This window comes from Sapajus apella, unplaced genomic scaffold, assembly GCF_009761245.1.
Source record: "Sapajus apella isolate SASKATOON/1434 unplaced genomic scaffold, GSC_monkey_1.0 scaffold62, whole genome shotgun sequence".
Taxonomy (NCBI): Eukaryota; Metazoa; Chordata; class Mammalia; order Primates; family Cebidae; genus Sapajus; species Sapajus apella.
In genome coordinates, this window is record NW_022437002.1 from 69,201 (window position 1) to 95,132 (window position 25,932).

Sequence of the window (25,932 nt, forward strand, 5' to 3'; positions counted from 1 at the left end):
AGACCGAGTTTCGCTCTTGTTACCCAGGCTGGAGTGCAATGGTGCGATCTCGGCTCACCGCAACCTCCGCCTCCTGGGCTCAGGCAATTCTCCTGCCTCAGCCTCCTGAGTAGCTGGGACTACAGGCACGCGCCACCATGCCCAGCTAATGTTTTGTAGTTTTAGTAGAGACGGGGTTTCACCGTGTTGACCAGGATGGTCTCGATCTCTTGACCTCGTGATCCACCCGCCTCGGCCTCCCAAAGTGCTGGGATTACAGGCGTGAGCCACCGCGCCCGGCCTAATTTGTATTTTTAATAGAGGCGGGGTTTTACTATCTTGGTGAGGCTGGCTCGAACTCCTGACTTCAGGTGAGCTGCCTGCCTGGGCCTCCCAAAGTGTTGGGATTACAGGCCTGAGCCACTGCGCCAGGCCTGTATTCCTTTACGTATGGAAATGAGGTTAACGCATTCTCTGGAACCGAACGCCCTCCCCTCCCCCCACTCGGATCGTTGGCGTGAACTCAGCCTCCCAGTGCCCTCCGCTTATCTCCCAATCCAGGCGCACAAATTGTTGCAAAGTCCTGCACTTAGGGATGAGACTGTGCCTTTGCGTTTCGTTGCTTTGTTTTGCAACAATGCTGGTGTGAGGGATCGAAGTCCTAGCTTGGGCTCTCGCCCTCTTAGCTTTCTTGGGCCTCCGGGCGCCTCAAACGTAAAACTAGGCCGTTTGAAGCCTGCCAAGCGAAGATCGGTTGGTCTGCAGGCTTGGCTGAGCTGGGTCAGGGGGTCCCCCGGGCAGGCGGCGGAAGCAGAGTCTCGGCGGCCTTGGGTTACCGGAGGGTCTGAGTTGGGGACCTGGGAGAGCCGCGGGCCTCGCTCCTCCCCGGACGGGGCGGGACGGGGAAGTCCCGCCCAGCAGGCCCGGGCCCTTCACAGCCCCGAGGGCTGCGTCCGCCTCCTTCCTGCCACTGCAACCCCCGGCCCAGAGGATAGGCCCCAACCGCAGAGGAGGTGGAGGAGGCAGAAGCTGCCGGGCCATGCCCGGGTCGTCCCGCCCCGCCCTCCTTTGGGACCTGGTACTGGGCGTACTGGGCACCGCTGCCTTCCTGCTCGACCTGGGCGCGGACCTGTGGGCTGCCGTCCAGTATGCGCTCGGCGGCCGCTACCTGTGGGCGGGTCTGGTGCTGGCGCTGCTGGGGCTGGCCTCGGTGGCGATGCAGCTCTTCAGCTGGCTCTGGCTGCGCGGCGACCCCGCCGACCTGCACGGGTCGCAGCCCCCGCGCCGCTGCCTGGCGCTGCTGCATCTCCTGCAGTTGGGCTACCTGTACAGGTGAGTGCCCCGCCCCGGGAGGGGAGGAGGATCAGAGCCCAGCACCTCCGTCACTGGGTCACCTGTACTAAGAAGCTTAGAAAACAGAACAGGCTTTAGTCAGGCAGATCTGGCTTGAAACCTTAAGTCACTCTGCAGCTGTGTGAGTTTGGACAAATGCCTTGACCTCTCTGAGTGTACAGGTGACACACCAGATGCTGGGAAAGTAACAGGGAGAAGGAACCAAGTCCTGTGGTTGCCTGGCCTACAGGTGAGCGTGCAGCCCTTTACAGAAAGAGAATCACAGTAGACTGCCTTCATCCTAGCCCTACTTTTCCTGGCACAGGTGAAGAAACTGAGGCCCAGGTAAGAAAGAGAGGCACATGGGCTTCGAAGTCAGACTTCTCTGGGATCCACTTATGGCTTTGCCCCACGTCTGCATTTCTCTAAACTTCAGTTTCCTCCTCCACAGAAAGGAGGTAGTCACCCCAAGCAGGTGTGACAAGCAGGCCTGTTGTGAGGAGTGAGTGAGAGTGAGAAAGTGCCTTGCACAGTGTCCGGCCTGGAATGGCAGGGGCAGCACATTCAGTTCCACACCCCATGTTTCAGAATGGGCAGGGCCTTGGGAAGTCACTGACCTCTCAGTGGGGCTGTTTGGTTGCTGTTCCAGTGGGGAGACAATAGTGCCTGCCTGGTGAAGATGAAGTGAAATGACTCCTGTCTACTGCCCTGGCTCAGAGTGAGCACTCAGCAACCTCAGCTCACTTCGTGATGACCTGGGCCTTACTAGGAGTTTCAGCAGCCCTGACCCCATGGCTTGTCCCTCACAAAGGCCGCCTCTCACTCTGTCTGCCCGGTTTTATTCTCCCTGAACCTTGACTTCCCACCCCAGATTCAGCAAGAGGGCAGAGATGGCCTCCAACACATGGGCGTGGGCCCATGGAGCCAGCCAGGGCTGGGCACAGCTGGGTCATAGAAAATGTGTGTGGATTCTGCTCCTTTTTGGACCTGGTGGAGCTGTGTAGAGATGGGGAAGCTGAAACCTAGGGCTCAGAGGCATGCGATGAAGCCAGAGCATAGGGTGTGTCGGTTGGATAGGGTGGCTGGGTCAGGATCTGCTCTTGAATCTGTTTTTACGAAGTCTTGAGATCTTGCCTTGACAAAGCTGCATGGGGTCTCCAGGAGTAGAGGAGAGGAGCTTTGACTGTGACAGTTTTTGCCTGAGGGATTGTAGAGACATCAGAAAACCCTGGGTGGGCATGAAGGGATGCAGTTGTTAAGTCCTGGGCAGGCCTGATGAGCCCTCAATCCTGGACAACCTCATGCATCTTGCTGCCTGGATTTCTGCTGAGCTTGAGTCAGACAGACTGTGTTGGCTTTGGCTTTGGAAACAGGGGTTCTGTTTCTACCTGTGACTAGGCTGAGGCAGGGGCCCGTGCCAGGCCACTGGGGAACCTCTCTGCTGAGGGAGAGCCCCAGTCCACCCCGCCTGCCTGCTCCTCAGTGTGCTCTGGTCTATCCAGGGGAAGTGACAGTAAATGTCTGGTGAGTGAGCTTGTGATGAGTCAACAGGGTTTCCTCCCAATAGGCAACCTAGAGCAAAGTTCTGAGTGGATGGTCCTTGGTGCATCTTCCACTTACTCTTCATCCCAGTGGGTACCCCAGGCCTGTCTGTCCAACCTCTGTACTCTCTTAACTCTGCCCCAATCTCCATCCTTAACCACTCAGGGCCAGCCTCTTAAATGGGATACCTCCTTCCAATCTAACCCTCCTCCAGCTCCTCCCCTGTGTGGCCAGGGTAAGGCAGAGTCTGACCCCATCTGGTCTGTGCCCAGAAGTGCCCAGTGGCTCCTCTTGCCCACAGGATCCCAGGAGATCTTGGGCACACTAAAGTTTGAGAACTGCCTCAGGCAACTTTATAGCACACCTTTCCATTTGGATCTAAATCCTCATTCCAGTACTTAATAGCTGCTTATAATTTTTTTTTTCAGACTACACAAAGAGAATGTTTTTTTAAAGAGGTAGGATCTAGCCAGGCATGGTGGCTCACGCCTGTAATCCCAACAGTCTGGGAGGCTGAGGTGGAGAAGCATTTGAGGTCGGGAGTTTGAGACCAGCCTGCTGAATATGGCAAAAGCTCATCTCTACTAGAAATACAAAACTTAGCCAGGTGTAGTGGTGCACGCCTGTAATCCCAACATCCCAGCTACTCAGGAAGTTGAGGCAGGAGAATTGCTTAAATCTGGGGGGTAGAGGTTGCAGTGAGCCAAGTTTGTGCCACTGCGCTTCAGCCTGGGCAACAGGTGACAGAAGCAGACTCTGTCTCTGAAAAAGAAAAAAAAAAAAAAAAAAAAGAGGCAAGGTCTCTGTTGCCCAAGCTGGAATGCAGTGGCACAATCATGGCTCACAGTGGCCTTGAACTTCTGGGCTCAAGTGATCCTCCTGCGTCGGCCTCCTAAGTAGTTTGGACTATAGGCTCACAAAACCATGCCCAACTGATTAAAAACAAATTCTTGGTAGAGATAGGGCTTGCTGTGTTGCCCAGGCTAATCTCAAACTCCTGGCCTCCAGTGATCCTCTTGCCTTGGCCTCTCAAAGTGTTGGGATTATAGGCGCGAGCCACTGCACCCAGCCCTTATTAGCTTCTTGATTCTGTTTTTCCATTGTAAAATGGGCTATTGTGAGAAGTAAACAGGACAATGTGATGAGCTTGGGGCAGCACCTGGCCAGCAGGAGTAGAAGGTGTATTGATCCCCATTTTACAGATGAAACAAGTTCAGTAGAGGTTAGAACACTGCCAAAGGCCCTATAGCATTGACGCAAGGAGCCGGGTTGGAGCCTGTGTACATTCATTAGATGGATGGGAGGCCGAGGACTTCACAGGACACTAACCTGGCCCTCTGGGCATCTGTGTGTGCTGCCTAGGTGCATGCAGGGGCTGCAGCAGGGGCTGCTGGTATGGCGGCAGGAGGAGCCTTCTGAGTTTGACTTGGCCTACACGGACTTCCTCTCCCTGGACATCAGCATGCTGCGGCTCTTTGAGACCTTCTTGGAGACAACACCACAGCTCACGCTGGTGCTGGCCATCATACTGCAGAGCGGCCAGGCTGAGTGCTACCAGTGTGAGTGAAGGCCAGTGGCTGGTCCCCCTTTCATAGCTTGGGGCGGGGGTCTCCCTCAAATGTCGGAGCTGTTTTTTATAAAGGTTGCTTAGAAACAGGAGAACAGGCTTTAGTCAGGCGGATCTGGCTTGAAACCTAAAGTCAAATGCCTTGACCTCTTTGAGTATGTTTGTTCTCATCTGAAAAATGGATATAAATACTCCTGCCTCATAAGGTTGATGAAAGGATTAAGTGAGATGATGCAAAGAAAGCCCATTTCCTGGTACATAAGTTCCTGGTATAGAGCCTCACTGTCATGGCCGATAGTGGAGTACAGCAGCCTGATCATGGCTTACTGCAGCCTTGACCTCCCAAGCTCAAGTGATCCTTCTGTCTCAGCTTCTCGAATAGCTGGGACTGCAGGCATGTGTCACCATGCTGGCTAGTTTTTAATTTCTTTTTTGTAGAGATGAGGTCCCACTTTGTTACCCAGGCTGGTCTTGAACACCTGAGAGGAAGTAGTCCTCCTGCCTCAGCCTCCCAAGGTGATGGGATTACATGTGTCGGCCACTGTGCCCGGCCCACAAATCCTAATTTAATTTTTACAATTTTGAAGATAACAGAGATAAAGTGTGTAAGGTGCCTGATACAGAGTAGGTAACTTTTTAGTTAAGAGACAATTGAACACGTTGGGAGGCTGAGGTGCACAGGTCGCTGGAGGCCAGAGTTGGAGGCCATCCTGGGCAGCATAGTGAGACCTCATCTCAACAAAATTAAAAACAAACCCAACAAACAATATATTGAGCACCTTCATCTAGTCAGGTTTTCATTGTGCATCTCTTCTGTGCCTGTTACTGTGCCGGGGACGCAGCAGTGAACAAGATGAGCCCAGCCCCTGCCCTGCCGGGATGATAGACTAACACAAGTAGCTGCGGTACGACACGTTGAGTGACTGGAAAAGGGAGAGGCAGAAGGGAGAGGCGGGGGCAGGGGCTTGAAGGGCCCTAAGCATGGGTGAAGTTTATAGTGAGGAACTTTGGGAGGGTTTTTTCCCATGAAAGGAAAGTGACTTGCCCATTTTCCCTTTTTTTGAGACGCAGTCTCACTCTGTTGCCTCTGCTGGAGTGCAGTGGTGCAATCTCAGCTCACTGCAACCTCCACCTCCCAGGTTCTCCTCTGCCTCAGCAACTCTCTGCCTCAGCCTCCTGAGTAGCTGGGATTATAGGTGCCCGCCACTATGCGCAGCTAATTTTTGTATTTTTAGTAGAGGCGGGGTTTCATCACCTTGGCCAGGCTGGTCTTAACTCCTGATCTCGTGATCCACCTGCCTTGGCCTCCCAAAGTGCTGAGATTACAGGCACGAACCACTGTGCCCAGCTGACTTGCCCATTTTCACAGACCCAGACAGTAGCCAAGCTAAATAGGGTCCCCACTCACATCCAATTCAGGGTCCAGGGCTCCCCCTTTGCCTTCCTCCATCGCTGCCGTAAATGCCACAGCCTCTCAAGGAAGCAGTCCCTACTCTACTGTCACTCGCTGTGTGTCCTGGAGAGCCTTCCTGTGGAAGATGAGGGTTAGATTCGATCTCCAAGGGCCCTTTCATCTTGCTAGTCTGAGTCTACAATATTGATTGAAAAAACAGTAATAGCGGCCATCACAATCGAGCGCCAGCTATCAGCCAGGCCCAAGGGGAAGCGTTTACAGTCACCCTTGCTCATGTTCACAGCAGCCCTGTAGGTCTGTGCTATATTGATCTCCATTTTGTTTTTTGAGACGGGATTTTACTCTTGTTGCCCAGGCTGGAGTGCAGCGGCGTGATCTCGGCTCACCGCAACCTCTGCCTCCCAGGTTCAAGCGATTTTCCAGCCTCAGCCTCCCGAGTAGCTGGGATTACAGGCATGTACCACCATGCCCGGCTAATTTTATATTTTTAGTAGAGACAGGGTTTCTCCATGTTGGTCGAACTCTTAACCTCAGGTGATCCGCCCGCCTCAGCCTCCCAATGTGCTGGGATTACAGGCGTGAGCCACTGCTCCCGGCCTCCATCTCCATTTTTAGAGGTGCAGAAAGGTGAGTGACTTGCCCTGGGTCGTGTGGCACTCATTGGGCACATGTTTTTGTCTGCTGAGGGTGGGGGGGTGTTTAGAACTAGGACCAAGTGCAGATAGTCTGCACTGTGTGTGTGGTAGCGGGTATGGGGGCCAGACAGATTTTCTCTACTTTTTATTTAGCAAATATCTCTTTGACTGCTGTTAAGTGCCAGGTACTGGGCTGCTGGGGGATCCCAAGTGAGCAGAGTCTGTTTTTTACCCTCGAGGAGCTCAGAGATAAGGAAATAGATAATTACTGTGTGATGAGACTGTAGACGAGGTGGGTGGCATGTTACAGGGATACCTGACACAGCAGAGTGAGTGGTGTGGGGTCAGGGTGGGTGACCTAGGGCTCTTCAAGCTGGGGCTTACAGAGTAATGGAGGAGTAGGCCAGGGAAATGGGGCATGTGCTTGTAGTGACCTAACCTCCTGGGCAAAGCTTGTCAAGGTCACAGAAGGTGGCATCCTGGGCAAACTGGAAGAACATCAGCCCTACTAAGACCTGGGCGAGGGTAATGGACAGATCTGATTCCAGGCTAGGAGTGGGTTCTGGGTACATAATAGGCTCCCAGTAAAGATCAGCCAAATGACTGCAGTGGACAGGGACAGGGGAGGAAGCAGTTGGAGATGTTCCGGTGCCACTTCTATCCCTCCCTGGAGGTCCTTGTGCTTCTGCTCCAGGATGGGCGACCAGGAGGTGGGAGAGTACCCTAGGACCCCTGTCGTAAACTTCCGGATCTTGGAAAATCAAGACCAGGGGTCGGTCCGACGGCCTCTAGTCTTGAGGGGAAGGGAGTGGGGAGACCTTCTGTCCACATGGCAGGGACGTCTCTCCCGGCCCTGAGGGCAGCTTTAGCCAGAGCTGTTGCCACCCCATGGGATTTTCTACTCCTTTTTTGGACTAAGAGGGAACTGAGACTGCTGATTTTCAGATACAAAAAAGGCTTGTGCTCTTCCCAGAAAGGGTTATGGGGCCCTGGAAGATGCTCAGCCAAGGGCCAGGGGTGCAGAGTGCTGAGTGAGCCACAAGTCATACCCTGTCATCTTTGAAAAATACCTGAATCGCACCTGAGCAGCAAAGCACTGTGGTGAGGGGCTGGTTCCATATTAGGAGTTGTAGCTTTATTTTTGGTTATAGGAACTCACTGGGTCTTCTCCAGCTGAAGATTTGCCTTCAACAAATGGGGGATATTTATTAGTACCCACCACAGGGTTGCTGGGAGGGCCCCCACGGTACCTGTGACCCCTGGGGAGTGCCAGGCAGGCTGGCCCCGGTACTCACTGTTCCTGCTTACTCTTTGCAGGGGTTGGCATCTGCACGTCCTTCCTGGGCATCTCGTGGGCACTGCTTGACTACCACCGGGCCTTGCGCACCTGCCTCCCCTCCAAGCCCCTGCTGGGTTGGGGCTCCTCCGTGATCTACTTCCTGTGGAACCTGCTGCTGCTGTGGCCCCGAGTCCTGGCTGTGGCCCTGTTCTCAGCCCTCTTCCCCAGCTATGTGGCCCTGCACTTCCTGGGTCTGTGGCTGGTGCTGCTGCTCTGGGTCTGGCTTCAGGGCACAGACTTCATGCCGGACGCCAGCTCTGAGTGGCTGTACCGGCTGACGGTGGCCACTATCCTCTATTTCTCCTGGTTCAACGTAGCTGAGGGCCACACCCGAGGCCGGGCCACCATCCACTTGGCCTTCCTCCTAAGTGACAGCATTCTCCTGGTGGCCACCTGGGTGACTCATAGCTCCTGGCTGCCCAGCAGGATTCCACTGCAGCTGTGGCTGTCTGTGGGAGGCGGCTGCTTCCTTCTGGGCCTGGCTCTGCGGCTTGTGTACTATCGCTGGCTACACCCTAGCTGCCGCCGCTGGGAACCTGAGCCTGACCAGGTGGATGGGGCCAGGAGTCTACTTTCCCCAGAGGGTTATCAGCTGCCTCAGAACAGGCGCATGACCCAGTTAGCACAGAACTTTTTCCCCAAGGCTAAGGATGGGGCTGCTTCGCCAGTGAAGGGAGAGGTGAACGGCGTCCTTTGAAGCAGGATTAGACCCAGCGGGCAGAGATGGACAGTGACTCCGCTGGCAGAAGGGAGGCGAGGATAAGCTAATGATGCTGCTGTGGGCTCCATGCACTCACCAAGAGTGGGACGCCTGTGCTGGGCCAGGCACCAGGGATGCTGCTGAGTGGGGTAGAGGCCTGCCTTCAAGGAGTTCAAGATGAGAACAGAGAACAAGATGAGAAGGGCTGGGCCCTGAAGAGTCAATAGCCCCAGTTAGGTACAAGACACTTGGGGAGGAAAGACGACTACCTTTTCTTTTCCCCCTGCCAGTTGGTATAGCTGGTGCCCCAAAACTTTCTACCTCCTTGGCTACCTCTAAAATAACTGGTGTAGGTGCTGCCCCTTAGCTCCCCTATCCAGGGCTAGAAGGCGGCAGCACCCCCCAGGGGCTGTCCTTTAGAATTCTTCCTCCCTTCCCCACACCATTCTTTCAATTCATGAAACAAATCTTTGCTAAGAGCAGTTTATGTGCCAGGAACATCATTCTATCCTTGCAGCCTGGAACAAGACCAGCTACCACCCTAGCTTCATGCCCTACCTGCACCAACCAGTCCTGGGTTAGATCTTAAATGCCGGAAGCCAAGGATGCCCAACTCTGGGTGACCCCCGTCAACCTCCAAGATCTCAGTGAACCTGGCCTGGCCTCTGCTTCTGCTCTCAAGGGGCTGCTTTTCAACCAAGAGCCTTGTGAGCCTGTGTTCTGGGCCTTGCACAGCCACTGAGTTTTATTCCTTAGCCAGTGTACCTCCTACCTCAGAGTCTATGTGAGGGGAAGAGAATGTGTGTGCCTGTGTGTCTCTGCAAGTGACACACGTGTTGTTTTTGTTTAACAGTATTATTAGGTTTTTAAAGCCTCATGAAATCCTCCAACCTAGTCTGTTATCATTAAACAAAATCTATGGAGTTCAGAGCCTGAACTGGAGGTAGTCAGGGACATAAAATCTACTTCTCAAAATCGGTCAAGGCCCCCAGACCAGAGAGAGGGCTGGCTCAGGTGGGGCTTCTCAACCTTGTTTTTGAAGTTTAAGGAGGTGGTGAGCCAGCATGGGGCTGACAGCTTAGCTGGGGATCAGAATCCAGATCTGGGCTGACTTAGTGCATCATCTTCACCACCAGCTCTGCTGCTGGGACCAGCAGGAGTGGCCATAAACATATTTGGGGCCAAGAAGTGAACATAACAGCCTGGTGAAGAAAGGTCTTTTTGCTGGGAGCTCTGAGAGGTTAAGTGATGAGGTGGCTTAGGGGATGTAGATGTGGGTGGCTGATGGTGCTGGGGAGGTGGAATCTTTTGCTGTTATAGGAGGTCTGTGGTTTGGAGAAACAAGGGAAAGAAAAGTCACTTGAGATAGAGAAGAAAAGTTTCCAGTTACCACTGTGATGGGATTCAGGATAGTTTCAGTTCTGTTATTCTGCTGGAGACACAAAAACCAGGATAAGTAAAACATTTAATATATTAGATAGTGTTAAGTGCTAAAAGAAAAAGGGAAAGGGCTAGGGAGAGAGTAGGTATTTATGTGTTGGGGGTGGGAATTACAACTTTGTATAGAATGGCTGGGGAAGGCCTTCCTGAAAAACTAATAAGCCGGTTAACAGTGACGGGTGTCCAAGTTTCAGGAGAAGGAGCAGAACCTGGAGTCACTGGTGGCTTGAACCAGTCAAGGAAGGAATGTTGCAAATAGAATTCCACAGGATGAAGAAGCCTTCGTAGCCACTCTGTTGGCCTGGAGCTAAAGATGACCCAGAGATGAAGGGTGGGGGCAGGGAGAGGGTCTGTGAGGACAATGCTGGTGACTTTTACATACAAGCAATGGTTAGAGCAGAAAGGATCCCGCAGACCATCCTGTCTAGACATTTTCAGACTTCTGAATATCATGAACCTATAAAATGGCCAACATGGTTGCAACTTAATTTTAACAAAAAACGTCATTAAAAACTACCACCATTTATTTTCATCATCTCATAAAAGGATGTACCAATCCTAGAACAAAGGACCATTCTTCTAATAGAATACATATAAACACACACACCTGCAATTAATTGCAGGAGGAGATGGAGATGTTTTACTCTGTGCTTGGAAATCAATTTCTCTAATATTTTTACTTATAACTGAGTAGGGATATAGCAGCTAACGGGTTTGCTTCAACTAATGTGTGGTTCAAAATCTGCACCTAATGAGGAAAACATTTAATAACTAGAATAGGCAACCTTTTCTAGGGGATTTTTGGAAAAATACATCTTATGGTCTGACATGTATGGTACTTCCATGGAAGCTAGAACCCAATTCTAATTTCCTTCACTGGGCTAAAAGGCAGAAAGGCTTCATGACTGTTTTCTAAACCAGTGGGGTACAGCCAGACCCAAATCAGACAAATGAAATGAGAAAAAGTAGTTGGTGTGACATGAAATCAGGCCAAATCAAATGAGGTTTGATATCAGTTTATCAGTTTTGTTGCTTTTGCCATTTAAGCTCAGCATAGCAAGGTACTGATTTCTCTCAGTAATTAAATTCCAGCACATTTGGCAGTGAATGAAATCTTTTCTTGTTCCAGTTCTAAACTTTGAAAAGCAGTATGTTTTAGAAACAATAAATGCTCCCATGCAAATTATTTAAAAATATTTTCCCGTGTATATTTATACGAAATGGCTTTGTTTTTACTTTTTTGGTGAAATGACACAGTTATTCAAAGAGTGATATCTCTCGAATGAACTCTTTAGAACCTTTAGGAAGCCATAATTAGGACTCCTCACAGTTGGACAACTGGGCTGATCCTATTCAGAGAAGACACAGGAGCAAACTATAGAAAATAAAAACTTTATTTTTTTCAAGTTTATAAGATAGTTCCCATTACATATAACATTATGGTCACGGATTCTACAGCCACGAATGCCCGCAGTCACATAAATATATCCAATCCGATCAATGCCTTTTCCTGCTAACAGGCATCTGCAGTCCAGAGGGAGAGTCATGTTTTGAGTAGAAGTCATCCTTAATGGGAGGGCTCCTGTCAGTGCATTAGGAACTAGCCAAGGAGCCTTGCTTGCCAGAGCTGTCTGACTCAGAGGAAAGGAAGGGACAGATGGCCTGCTGACTAGGGCTGAGGCAGAACTAGATTTTCTCTCTTGTGGTTTAAGATATTTTAGAATCTCAAAATTCAGATCCTATAGTGTGAATATCTGGGGAGTGCTAACTTCTGGATGAAAAATGAAACCAATTTAGTGGTAAGAAATAGAAGCCTGCTTAAGAGGGACCCTAACTGCCTCCTTGAAGAGGAGTGAGGTTTCAGAGGAAGACCCTAAGCTCACCACTCCTTGGCCCAGACCATTGCTCTACCCCATACTCCTCTCCCCCATGGTTCAGTGACACTGACACCCATTCAAGGTTGTGAACATCTAGAAGCTCCATATGCTGCAGCTGGAGTTTGTCAATCAGATTCTATCTGGAGCTTTAAAGCCGAGTTTGTGTAACTGCGAACAAGCTGTGGCATCAGTCTCTTGGGACAACTCACTAGCTTTACAGAAGACAGAAACACCTCAAATCAAACAAAAGCTCAGATAGGCATCTAAGTCTGGAGCAGGTGTCCATTCTTCTGGACACTACCAGCTGCCCCAGGGGCACTGGACAGGGTGATGCTAAGGCACAGTCAGTTTTACATTCGAAAGTCAAGCCACCTCTTCAACCCAAGACACACCTCACTCCAGATCTACTACTAGAGAGAGCCCTCACTGTGACATTACAGACCCATCTTAGAGAACCCATAGTGCCCAGCTGGGGAAGGACTCACCATTTGGCTAATTTCATGAGGAACTCTTTCTAATGCAGAGGGCCGCCTCCTTGACAACTAGACCCACAGTATCCTTTGGCCCTCAGCTTCCAACAGCTCTTAATCCTACCCACTTATTTTCCTTTCCAGGTTTTTGTGTTGCAGAGAAGAAAAAGGGTAATTACAGAGAGAGAGAGAGAGAGAGCACTTGTTCCCTGATAATTCATTTTGGCAAAGAGCCAAGAAGCTTCTGTTTTCTGTTTTCCATCTAAATGAGGGTGGCAACAACCAGGAATGAGCAGAGACTGCTCCGTTCAGCCTCCTTACCTCTCTTGGCCAAGTTCAAGTTCCTTTGGAAAGAGCTAAGCTAGGAAGTCAGGGCAAGAGGAAAAAGGCCATTGATAAAAGTGAGTCTAAGTTATATTCTAAGAATAAAGAGCTCCCATAAGGGTGGAGAGGGAAGTATTTGTGTGTGTGCTTCTGTGCATGGTGGGGGTACCACTCCACAGCCTCACAAACCTGAAGCACAGGACCAACACCCGTGGCCTCTGTCCAGGACAAAAACCTAACAGCTATACTGGCATTAGGGGGAGAGCTTGAGGCCTCAGAGTAAAACCTAGAGCTTCCCAAGATCAACCATCAAACAAGTCAGAGCAGTATCTACGCAATTCTGCTGAATACAGACCAACGGAAGGCCTTCCTCATACTACATCTCCCTCCTCCCAACCCCACAGGAAACAAGGCCAAAGAGGCAGCTAGGTAAAGGAGCACTGACTTCAGCTACTCGATAAAAACTTACTCCTTAAAATGGTGAGTCATGAGCACTTTTCAATGAGTTCTAAAGGAATGTGTATACTAGCCTCTCTGTGTTGCTATCTGGGTGGCCTGGCATTGGAAGGAGTCTTGCCTGTTTGTGCTGCAGTATCTTAGAAATGGGTACACAAAGTCTCTGGTAACAAGCAATTATAGCTGGGGTTGGTCAACAATACCTCCTTCTGAGGACCAATCCTGCATCTCAATCTGAGGTGCTTATATCATCTCCCTCTGTGCAGCCTGGAAGAGGCTGAACTTCCTCAGCTCTAGGCAATTTTATCCTGCCTGAGCAGATGCCCAGATTGGTCTTGGAGAGCTGGGCTGGAAGGCTGTGACTAGTGCCTGGGCACCCACCAATCTTCCCAGAGGTGGAGAGATGCTCCTCATTTGGCCCAGGATTAAGTTTTGGGGCATGAAGTAGGGAATGACCCAGCACTCTCATCTAAATCAGGAAAGTTTGGCCAGGTGCAGTGGCTCATGCCTATCATCCCAACACTTTGGGAGGCCAAGGTGGGAGGATTGCTTGAGGCCAGGTATTTGAGACCAGCCTTGGCAACACAGGGAAACCCTGGCAGTACCTACCCTCCCCCCCACAATCAGCAAAGTCTTTCTGGTTTCCTACTGTAGAATGGGATTTGAGAAGCAGGGTGTTCCACGGGAAAACTTAAATACAATCTGCCCTTCAGTTTCAGGCAGAGATCTGGGTAAATTTATGCCTGGGACACCCATATAGCTTAAGGGCTTCCAAAAAGGAAGTCAAATACATTGGTAGTTTTGGCCAAAATGTAAATATAAGCATGTTTTTAGATTTTATATCAATTCTTGGGTCTAATACCTGGGGACTGGCCAGAGCTGCCTGGAGGTGGATATGAGGTGCAGAGGGCAGGAAAGGGGTAAGAACCTAGCATTATGATGACTAAGAAGGAAGAAGCTGCAGGGGTAAGCATCTGATGGGAAATAGGTAGAACCTTTCTGTCTCAAGAGCCAAAGAAGCTGAAATTCCCAAGAAGCTTTAGTTGCTTCTCTCCAGTTTGGAAGCTAAGCCTCCAGGGATTCAGTCTGAAGGAGAGTCAAACTGAAGGAGAGTCAAACTGAAGGAGTTTTTGGGGTTGTGCCATTTGACTAAAGGGAAAAGGGACTGGAAAGAAGACTAAGGCTTCTAGATGGGAAATGCCGAAGTTTAAAGTTACTCAGTATCCAGTGCCCCACAGTTTGCCAACTAGGAGATGAAGAACAGGAAAGGAATCATCCTAGAGAGCAGACCACTGGAGCAGCTAAAGAGGTACTACTGCCACAGAGAGGTATTTTAGATATTTCAATTACTATTTTCAAGACTTTACACCCCCTTTCTTGCTAGAAAAAGAAAGGGGGGGAACCTGTGTCAGAGATCAGACCCTGTCTTATAAAAATAACATACATGTTCACTGGAAATAAGTGAGATTCTAAGCTAAGGAGATTCTAAGACTGCAAGAGATGTTATCATAAAAGTCTGCTGCATTTATCTGATCACCACAAGTTATGAGTAATTCTCAATCTGCTCATGGACTAAGAGTACAACTCTCAACTCTGCCCTAGGAATTTTTCTTTTTCATTTTTTGAAAAAAAGAAAACAACAAAACACAGAAGAATTAAAAGCAATGTAGCTGCAGTGAGTCCATTGCTCTATCAAACTGTCTCCTGCTTCTGTATGGAGATGAACACGGGGCTGCAGCTCACTCTTAGCAAAAATTGCAGCTGTTGGTTCTGATTGTGTTCTCACCAGCATTCCATGGAGAAAGACAGTGAGAGAGGCAGAAAGAGAGAGAGAGAGGGAGAGGCAGAGAGAGAAAGAGAGACAGGTAGAGAGACAGAGAGTGAGACAGAGAAAGTTCTCAGTTGGTTCCAGTCTCCAGCTCCCTTCAGGAGTGAAAAGGAGCTTAAGGGGAAGGCTCCTCATTCCAGTTCTTAGAGAAAATCAAGCTCTAAAGCCTGGTGAAGGGATACTAGGTCTCCGTGGTTTGTGATCCTCCAGAAAGGCATGTTGTGCTGGAAAAGAGTGGGGATAGCTAGTTAATCCAACTTCTTCTGCGAGCTTATATTAAATACTTGCCCATATTCGTTCCTCAACACACCTGTCCCCAAGGCACATGGTGACCCTATCTATCCCTGCCTCATAGGACTGTCATAATGATCAAATAGTCACATGTATAAGGGCCTTGTACATTGTACACTTTATAAATGTGAGAAATTTTAAATAGGTTTCAGTGGTACTTTCTGCTTTTATAAGAGATTACCTGTCTAGCTATTATTTTGAAGACAAGGTCTTTTCGTCACACAGGCTGGAGTGCAGTGGTGTCATTATAGCTTACTGCAGCCTTGAATCCCTGCGCTCAAGCAATCCTCTTACCCCAGCATCCTAAGTAGCTGGGACTACAGGCATTCCAGCTATCATATAGAGTCTTAAGGATCAAATAAAATAGACCAGGTGAAAAATTAGTATTTGATATAAGATTATATTGTCTTATGGATGGTCAATTTCTTATAAGTTTCATAATTACAAGACCTAAATCTTATCTATGTCCAATAAGGAGAATGTACAGACCTGGGAAATAATGATCCCATTATATTATGTAGTCAGAATCATGTCCAGAATACTATGTGCTGTTCTGGAGGCCATATTTTACTTATTTATATTTTATTTTATTTTGAGACAGGGTCTCATTCTGTCACCCAGGCTGGAGTGCAGTGGCATGAACACTGCTCACTGCAGCCTTGACCTCCTGAGCTCAAGCAATCCTTCCACCTCAGCCTCCCAAGTAGCTGGGACTATAGGCATGTGCCAACACGCTTGGCTAATTCTTTCTTTTTTTTGTAGAGATGAAGCCTCGCTATATTGTCCAGGCTGGTCTTGAACTCTTGGGCTTAAGCAATCCTCCTACCTTGGCCTCCCAAAGTGCTGGGGGAATGCAGGCATGAGCCACTGTGCCTGGAGGCCATATTTTTAAATTTTATTTAATTAATTAATTTTTTAACTTTTTTTTTTTTTTTTTTTTTGAGACGGAGTTTCGCTCTTGTTACCCAGGCTGGAGTGCAATGGCGCGATCTCGGCTCACCGCAACCTCCGCCTCCTGGGTTCAGGCAATTCTCCTGCCTCAGCCTCCTGAGCAGCTGGGACTACAGGCACGCGCCACCATGCCCAGCTAATTTTTTGTATTTTTAGTAGAGACGGGGTTTCACCATGTTGACCAGGATGGTCTCGATCTCTTGACCTCGTGATCCACCCGCCTCGGCCTCCCAAAGTGCTGGGATTACAGGCTTGAGCCACCGCGCCCGGCCAATTTTTTAATATTTTTTGAGACAGAGTCTTACTCTTTTGCCTTGGTTGGAGTGCAATAGTGCTATCTCAGCTCACTGCAACCTCCGCTCCCAGGTTTAAGTGATTCTCATGTGGAGGCCTTATTTTAAAGGAGGGCTTTGATAAACTCAAGTGTTGGAAACCATGTTCTATGAAGCTGAGGAGATTAACTTTCCTGATCATCTAGCTGAAACTGGTTCCAAGTTACTCAGAATACTGAGGTCCTAGAACACCATTATTTTCGCATGTACCCTAGTTGTTTTTCAAGCCAGCTGCTCACACATAATATTTAAAAGGCTATTAACATACAGAAGAGAAAGCAGACTTGTTATGTTCAAGAATGCCAGACTAGAGAGGCCAGGTGCAGTGGCTGACACCTGCAATCCTAGCACTTTGGGAGGCTGAGGTGGGTGGATCTGAGGTCAGGAGTTTGAGACCAGCCTGGCCAACATGGCAAAACCCTGTCTCTACTAAAAATACAAAAATTAGCTGAGTGTGGTTGTGTGCACCTGTAAGCCCAGCTATTTGGGAGGCTGAAGCACGAGAATAGCTTGTACCCGGGAGGCGGATGCTGCAGTGAGCCAAGATTGTGCCACTGCACTCCAGCCTGGGCGACAGAGTGAGACTCCATCTCCAAAACAAAACAAAACAAAACAAAAGAATGCCAGACTAGTATGTGAAGGTTAGAGACATTTTTATTCAGTGGAAGGGGGAACACCCTAACAGCTTGGTTGACCCCACAGTGGAATAGGCTATTGGGAACCAGTGTCCTCATCCTTGAGCATATTGAAGCAAGGACTCGAGAGACTTCTGTCAGAAAGGTTGCAGAAAAGATCCTTCAGAGTATAGGTTGAACTGGACAAAGTGCTAAGGCATTTTCCAATGGGTATATTCTTTTTTGTTTGTTTTTTGAGATGGAGTCTTGCCCAGGCTGGAGTGCAGTGGTGTGATCTTGGCTCACTACAACTTCTGCCTCCAGGGTTCAAGCAGTTCTCGTGCCTCAACCTCCAGAGCAGATGGGATTACAGACGTGTACCACCATGCCTGGCTAATTTTTGTATTTTTAGTAGAGAAGGGGTTTCACTATGTTGGCCAGTTTGGTCTCGAACTCCTGTCCTCAAGTGGTCTGCCCGCTTTGGCCTCCCCAAGTGCTGGGATTATAGGCGTACGCTACCATGCTCAGCTTCAATGGGTATATTCTATTGTAGATGATTACAGACATTAGCTCAAGAGTTACCAACTCTGCTGATGACTTGAGTTGTTCTTTCTCTCCCCAATACCCTTTTTCAGACCAGGAAGCACTGATGCCTACACCCACTAGTGTCTTTCCCAAAGAGGGCAATAAGAAGCACATTAGAATCAAAGCTTCAGTGATATTACATGCAAAAAAAAAAAAAAAAAAAAAGATCCCTGAATTGCTACATAAAGTGGCAAATGAAAGCATGATATAATAATGCCAGCTGATTACCAATCTCATAGTTTATTATAGTTGCTAAAGTTTCTACTTAACTGGATGAAGAGTATCGGGCAGTTGGTTCTAGCTGGCAACCCAATGCCTCCATGTCTAAGAAACAGAGTTGCTGGAAGAAAGTAAATTGGGGTAGGGAGGGAAAGAACTTCTACAGATCCATTTAGCACATGAGGATACTCAAAGAGGGTAAGTAAATTGTTCAAAGTCACATAGCTGATACACAGATGGGATTTTAGGTTCTACAGTCAAGACTCTTTCATCTATTGTTTCCTGTGTTAAGAAGGGGTGACCTGAAGTTGGGACCTGTAGAGTGGTGGGGTAAATATCAGAACAATCTTTCCAGGGCTCAAAGGCAGGAAGGACTTTCTCTATAGAAACAGCTCTCTATTGATTGTACTATCTGAGAACCTGAAGCATGGAAAAGTAAGAATGATTAGGCTTCTTGCAGTCAAGTCTGATGCTTGAGAAGGCACTGTCTTTGAAGATGAAGATGGAAGATGGGATACGTCTCAGGTTTAATGATGGGATCCCTGTAGAAGGGTTTAAAGATTTTAAGGTTCTTGAGTGGCAGGGAGGAAAAGGAAGGGAAGGATCTAAATACTTAGAGGAAAAACTCCATCTGGAGAAAACAAAGACCCTCTTTTTATTTAAAAAATAATGGGGAGGGAAGAAAGAGGAAATACTATACATGCATAATAGATTGCTAAGATTTTGTGGTTTTTACCATTTTTCTAATTACTCGGTGTACAACCATAGAGACTATTTTCTTTACCATAGTTACCTGTTTGGCTGCAATTTCTTCATCTCGTCCATCTCCAATCACTACATAAGTGACTTTCTTTCCAAATCTTGACACAATTCTCTCAAAGCAGCTCTCTTTACCTGATGAGAAAAATAAATTTCCTGTTAGAATACTCTTCTCTTCTTTTCAAAATGAAAGAAGGGCTGCTGCTAGGTTCACCTGCCTGTGCTTAGGTGGACTAAGTGACATCCTACATAGTTTGCTTGCTGGGGAGTAAGGGTGGGAGCTAGAGATCCAGTAGACCCTCTGTCCAAAAAATGTGAAGTTGTGCCATTAAAATAACAATTGATTTTAACTTTCACCTTGAGGGTGAAGTCCCTAAGATCTTAGTGTGAGGAAATTTCTATAAATGGGAGGGATTCATAGGTTTAGTGACTTGCCCCTAGATCACAAACAAGTGAATAGCTAGAACTTGGGGCCCCTGACTCCAAATCTAGGCTCTGGTCATTGTGCAATAATAAATGTTTTTTGAGGGGCAATGTTTTAGGGAAGGAAAGAGAAGTGATAGCACAGGGCCCTAATTTCTTGTTAGAAACAATAACAAACAAAAAGCCATTTCCCTCCAATTCTTCATTTCCCAGAAGCAGTTCTGGGTGTGGGCCTTGTGTCTTTCAGTGAGGGAAGAGCCCCAGAATAGAACTGAGAAACATGGCCGATAAATACGGCAGCGACATTTGTCATATCTGGAACTTCCTTACTTACTATACTTTGTAGTTGTAACCAAGATATTGCAATCACTGAAATTGACCTTGGGAAATGAGTGATTTAAAACTACTTCTCAGAACTTCAGATGACAGTTTTGAGAAACATGCCAGTGTACTAAAACTCCAATCCCATCTGAAATCAACACCTAAAACATTCACAGTTCATACTGCTGTGGGAAAGATACTTTATTTGCAATAAATAAAAGGGAATTATATCCCTTGCTCTTTTTATTTCCCTGCTTCTGCTACCTTCTTCAGTTAAGCAAGATCCTAACTTTGGCTTTCTTCTTCATCCTGCTCTATTAACCTTCTTGTTCCTTCCTCTTGCCCAACAGAGTGCCTTAGCACCAGGGTCCCTGTGTGAATAAGATAAAACTGCCTCTTCCTCAAGACACTTGACTGCCATCTGCTGGAAAATCATTGCAATATATAAATACACAAATCTAAAGTAACTATAATTGGCCAGAACCTATGCTTCCATACTCAGAAGTCCTACTTGGCACAGGAGAAGTCATGCAGATATGTAACTGCAAATCTCTGACATCCTTACTCCAGCAGCACCTCAAAACAGATGGACTAGTCAACTGGACCAGATGCTAGTCCAATCTGGGCTCAGCTGGCCACTTAAAATATAAGGCTTGGCTTAGGTGCACTTGGGTCTCTTTTAGTGCTAACATTTTCAATAGAATTGTCATGCCTTACATTCATATAAGGCTTCAATCAATGTTTGCTGAGTAAAGTCATATTCATCTCACAAATGATTCAGTGGAGGACTGTAGTCCAGGTCTTATGCCTCAATTCAGTTCAAACATTAAACAGTTCAACTAATAATAAATTCTTACTATGTTCAGGGTATGAAAGAGTTCTTTGTCTAATTTCATTTCAACCATTGCAGCTTTACATACTAAGCCAACCTCCACCAGATGCACGGTCTACTATGATCTGTCTGTAGCAAAAAAACTCTTTTTGAGTCAAATTTGACTTTCTTGTAAGACCCAACAAAGGTAGTAACTCATATTTAGAGGATAAGAACACAGACAATTTCATTGTCCTGGCATGCAATGATCAAGGATGAAATATACTCTGTAATGTTTCCTTTAAAAGGTTTAAGAGACCAAGAGAGTTGTTAACAGCTCAAAGTAAAGAAGCAGCTACATGAAAACAGGACTCACTCCAATACAGTTGGTAAAATACTTCCATTTATACTCTCAAAACAATTCTGTATATGAGCTTTCCTGTTCAGGAGGATGAGGCCGATGACTAATCAGTTTACCAAATGTGAAGCAATGGAAGCTGGTGAACTGTAAGATCAGCCAAATCTTTGGAGAATATTAGTCCCTGGGTTTTCTCTATTAAAAATACTTCTGACCAGGAGCAATGGCTCACATCTGCAATCCCAGCAATCTGGGAAGCTAAGGCAGGAGGATCACTTGAGCACAGGAGTTTAAGATGAGCTTGGGCAACACACTGGGACCTTTTCCCTACAAAAAATTTAAAAATTAGCGGGGTATGGTAATGGAGCATGCCTGAAATCCTGGCTACTCAGGAGACTGATGTGTGTGGATTGTTTGAACATGGGAAGGTTAAGGTTGCAGTGGACTATGTTGGTGCCACTGCACTCCAGCATAGGTACTAGAGTGAGACCCTGTCTCAAAAAAGCCCCCAAAAACAAACAAAAAAAACCTTCTGACTTTTTCAGAAATTATTTTAAGAATTCTCTTTACTGTCCCCAAATCACAGAATGGCCATTAACAGAACCATATTTTGCTATCATTTCAGAGGAAGTGAAAAAGTATTTCTTCTCCTTGTTCCCATTTCACAGTTCTGTGAAGAAAAGCCTCAAGCCTCCCACTGTGGTTACCATGGCACCAGATCCCACTGCAACTTTGCAAATTAGCTCTGGATGAACTGAGACTCAGGAAATCACCAAATAAGTACACTTACTGTCAGAGGAAATGAGATCATTTCCATTAGCCTAATGAGCCTGTGGGTGCCAGGTCTCAATATAATAAGCACTACAGAAAATCTATCTTTCAGGTGTGGTAGACTCAGTAAGTGCCCTGGGTTCCTATGATATACATAAAGCAATGGCAGCAGTAACAATGTCTGAAGGGAGCTCTCATATATGTTCCCTTCCAACCAACCCTTTGTAAATCAAACAATTCAACCATACAAAGAAGCATGGAGAATTACCAGCCTTGACAACAAAGTGAGACCCCATTTCTACAAAAAATAGAAAAACTGAGGCATGGTGGTGTGCACCTATAGTTCCAGCTACTCGAAAGGGTGAGCTAGGAAGGCTGCTTGAGCCAGGTAGGTCGAGGCTGTGGTGAGCTGTGATAACTGAACTCTAGCCTGGGTGAAACCCTGTCTCAAAAGAAAAAAAAGAAAAAGAAAAAAATGCCTACCACCAACCCAGCTTTGAAAATCTTAACACTTCATGGTTGCTGTGTTTACTTATTTATGAGACAAAGTCTTGCTATGTCATCCAGGCTTAAGTATAGTGACACAATCATAGCTCACTGCAGCCTCAAATTCGTGAGGCTCCTCCCACCTTAGTCTCCAGAGTACCTAGGATTGCAGGCACACACCATCATACCTGGCTATTTTTTTATTGTTTTTTTTGAGACAGAGTCTTGCTCTGCTGCTCATTCTGGAGTGCAGTGGCATGATCTTGGCTCGCTGCAACCTCTACCTCCGAGGTGATTCTTGTGCCTTAGCATCCTGTGTAGCCAGGACTACAAGTGGCCCCCACCATGCCCAGCGAATTTTAATAAAGACTGGATTTCACCATGTTGCCCACGGTGGTCTCAAACTCCTGAGCTCAGGCAGTCCGCTTGCTTTGGCCTCCCAAAGTGCTGGGATTACAGGTGTGAGCCACCGTGCCCGGCCTCCTTTTTTTGATGGAGTTTTGCTCTGTTTACCTAAGCCAGCGTGCAGTGGCACCATCTCAGTTCACTGCAACCACCACTTCCCAGGTTCAAGCGATTCTCCTGACTCAGCTTCCCAAGTAGCTGGGATTACAGGCACCTGCCACCAAGCTCAGCTAATTTTTGTATTTTTAGTAAAGGGGGGAGTTTTACCATGTTGGCCCAGCCTAATCTCGAACTCCTGGCCTCAGGTGATCAGCCTGCCTCAGCCTCCCAAAGTGCTGAGATCACAGGCATGAGCCACCACACTCAGACTGTACTCAATTCTAAGATCTCATTTTACTTGAGAAAACTCAGGTACAGGAAAGAAGATAATCTGCCTAAGGTGAGAGCTAGTAAGTGGGTGAGCCAGGACTTAAATCCTTCTCCTTGATGTTTCTTTTTTCCTTAAAAACAAAAACAAAACAAAACAAAAAAAAAAAACCAAAAACTGGTAAAATATGCATAACATGAAATTTACTAATCTTTAAAACAAAACATTTTTGCCAGGTACAGTGGCTTATGCCTGTAATCCCAGCACTTTGGGAGACGGGTGGATCACCTGAGGTCAGGAGTTCAAGACTAGCCTTGCCAACACCGTGAAATCCCATCTCTACTAAAAATACAAGATAAGCGAGGTGTGTTGGCACATGCCTATAATCCCAGCTACTTGGGAGGCTGAGACAGGAGAATTGCTTGAACCCGGGAAGTGGAAGTTGTAGTGAGCCAAGATCATACCATTGCACTCCAGCCTGAACAACAAGAGCAAAACTCCATCTCAAAAAAAAGTAATATAAAATTTACCCTCTTAACAATTTTTTTTTGTGAGACAGAGTCTTGCTCTGTTGCCCAGGCTGGAGTGCAACAGCATGATCTTGGCTCACTGCAACTTCTACCTCTCAAGCTCGAGAGATTTTCCTGCCTCAGCCTCCCAAGTAGCTGCGATTACAGGTCCATGCCACCAAGCCCAGCTAATTTAGTATTTTTAGTAGAGAGGGAGTTTCACCATATTGGCCAGGCTGGTCTTGAATTCCTGACCTCAAATAATCCACCTGCCTCAGCCTCCCAAAGTGCTGGGATTATAGGCATACTGGGCTGTACTCTTTCATCTGAATGCAAGCCAGAGCCTGGCTTCTCGTAAAACTTTTTAAGTGTAAAGTTCAGTCATGTTAACTATTGTGTAACAGATGTCTGGAAGTTTTTCATTTTGCATGACCGCAACTCTATATCCATTGAACAACTCCCATTTCTGTTCCCCTTCAGCCTCTGGCAATTATCATTCTCCTTTCAGTTCTATGCATGTGATTACTTTAGAAGTCTCATATAAATGGAATCATATAGTATTTGTCCTTTTGTGATTGTCTTATTTCACTTTCACTTAGCATGTCTTCAAGGTTTATCCATATTGTAGCATATGACAGACTTTCCTTCCTTTTTAAGGCCAAATAATATTTCACTGTATGTGTATGCCACATTCTGTTTATCCATTCATCCACCGATGGACATTTGAGCTGCTTCTAGCTCTGAACTACTGTGAATAATGCTGCTATAAACATGAGTGTGCAGATATCTCTTTGAGACCCTGCTTTTGGATATTTGGATATATTTCAAGAATTTGAGACCCAATTCTTTCAGATATTTACTCAAAGTAGGTTACTGAATCATATGGTAGTTCTACTTTTAATTTTTTTGAGGAACCATCATACTATTTATCATAGTAGTTGCATCTTTAAAATAGACACGGTTTCACTATGTTGCCCAGGCTGAACTCAAACTCCTGGGCTCAAATGATCCTCCCGCCTCAGCCTGCCAAATACCTGGGACTCAGGTATGCACCACCGTGTCTGTCAACAGTTGCATCATTTTACAACCTTACCAACAGTGCACAAAGTTTCCAATTTCTCTACATCCTTGTCAATACCTGTTATTTTATTTTATTTATTTATTTATTTTTTTAAAGACGGGGTTTTACCATGTTGGTCAGGCTGGTCTTGAACTCCCGACCTCAGGTGATCCGCCCGCCTTGGCCTCCAAAGTGCTTGGATTACAGGCGTGAGCCACCACGCCCGGCCAATACCTGTTATTTTATTTAAGACATAGTCTTGTTTTGTCACCAGGTTATAGCACAATGGCAAGATCACATAGCTCATTGCAGCACTGAACTTCTGGCTCAAGTGACCCTCCCACCTTAACCTTCCAATTAGTTAGGACTACAGATGTGTGCCACCACACCTAGCTAATTAAAAAAATCTTTTTTGTAGAGACAGAGGTCTGCCATGTGGCCCAGGTTGGTGTTGAACTCCTGGCCTCAGGTGATCCTCCCACCTCAGCCTCCCAAAGTGGTGGAAATACAGGTGTGAGCCATCATGCCTGGCCACCATTTTTAGGTATACAATTTAGAGCTTTATTTTTAATCTAGAGCTTTTTCTATTATACTACATACTCTCTGTAAAAAACTTGAAATTAGGCCAAACAGATTTCTAAGCTAGATAATATGTTCTTTCAAATAAAGAGCATGTTTATGTAACTTACTAGCTGTGACACCTTGAGCAAGCTATATAATTACTAAACCTCAACAGCATTACAAAAAATATCAGAAGACTGTTGTGAGGATTATAAGTATTACATATAAAGTGTCTAACAGAAAATAATGGGTGCATCATGAGTAGAAAGTTTTATTACAAAGCCAGTGACAAGAAACAGCATAGAAACCATACCAATTTTGGTAGCACTATAGATGTTCTCAATAGGAAATATTTCTCCTAGTCCATATAAGAGAACCTTGGCCAGGGCTGGAACCAGCTGAGTGGTAGTGATCAGAACATTCACACAATTCTTTCTAGAAGGGAGTAAAAAGAAAAATAAAAGGTAAAACTAAACCAACCTGGAAGCAAGAATTCATATGTGCCAACTCTTTAAAATCTAACTACTAAAAATTAACCTTAAAGGACCTGGTATGATAGTGTTCAGAGCCAATGTTCAGCTACTACTAATTATTTCATGTTCATTTACTTTCTCTATTAAAGGGCAGAGGTTCTACTCATTTTTGTCTCTTAGTGGATGCAGAGGAGCAACTTAATTCTTGCCTTATTTCTCCTCTGACCATTCTAGTCACAAATACTTGTTAATAAATACCACTAAGCCATGTCACTGATACCATATTTTAGAAAACAAGCAAAAGCAAAAAGCTCTGGGCTGTACTCTTTCATCTGAATGCAAGTCAGTCCATAAATGAGATATGATTTACATTCTCTTTGTTCTTCACACAATAGCAACACTGATTCTAGAATACACATTAATTTTATATGTCCTTTACCTTCTCTGGATATCCACTCCCTGGTGTCAGTTTTACTGTTTACTATGTTGTGGATCTGGAATTCCTGCTTTGAGGGAGGGAGCAATAGGGTATTGGTGCAGACACAGACTGGCACATTTATTTCCCAGTCTAAGCTTCATGTTGAAATCTCCTTAATCTGCTTAGTGTACCCTTTTTCTTTTGAATCTTGCCTTGTTGAGTGAGTTTGGATATATTTCTTGGAGCTTCCTGTACCTAGCATATTTGTAATACATTTCCACCATGTATTCTTTGATGTCACCAGGCCTAACTTCC

At 46.6% G+C, this 25,932-nt stretch overlaps 2 protein-coding genes across 9 annotated transcripts in view; one reads left to right on the forward strand and one right to left on the reverse strand.

Annotated features, from left to right (window-relative positions):
- Positions 1 to 374: 374 nt before the first annotated feature.
- On the forward strand, positions 375 to 10,657 carry XKR8 (XK related 8). Its single transcript, XM_032246577.1, has 3 exons — positions 375 to 1,311; positions 4,216 to 4,412; positions 7,787 to 10,657. The coding sequence occupies exons 1-3, from the start codon at positions 1,019 to 1,021 to the stop codon at positions 8,503 to 8,505; spliced, it is 1,209 nt and encodes a 402-aa protein (XP_032102468.1). The 5' UTR covers positions 375 to 1,018; the 3' UTR covers positions 8,506 to 10,657.
- A 667-nt stretch (positions 10,658 to 11,324) lies between these two features.
- EYA3 (EYA transcriptional coactivator and phosphatase 3) overlaps positions 11,325 to 25,932 on the reverse strand; it is a 111,908-nt gene continuing 97,300 nt past the window's right edge. For 5 of the 8 annotated variants that reach the window (XM_032246568.1, XM_032246569.1, XM_032246575.1 and 2 more), the window contains 3 exons: positions 25,040 to 25,161; positions 18,689 to 18,789; positions 11,325 to 15,127 (listed from right to left, as the gene is read on the reverse strand). In XM_032246568.1, coding sequence (XP_032102459.1) covers positions 15,047 to 15,127; positions 18,689 to 18,789; positions 25,040 to 25,161 — 304 coding nt within the window. In that variant the 3' untranslated portion in view covers positions 11,325 to 15,046. The other 3 variants (XM_032246571.1, XM_032246576.1, XM_032246570.1) reach the window with 2 other exon arrangements.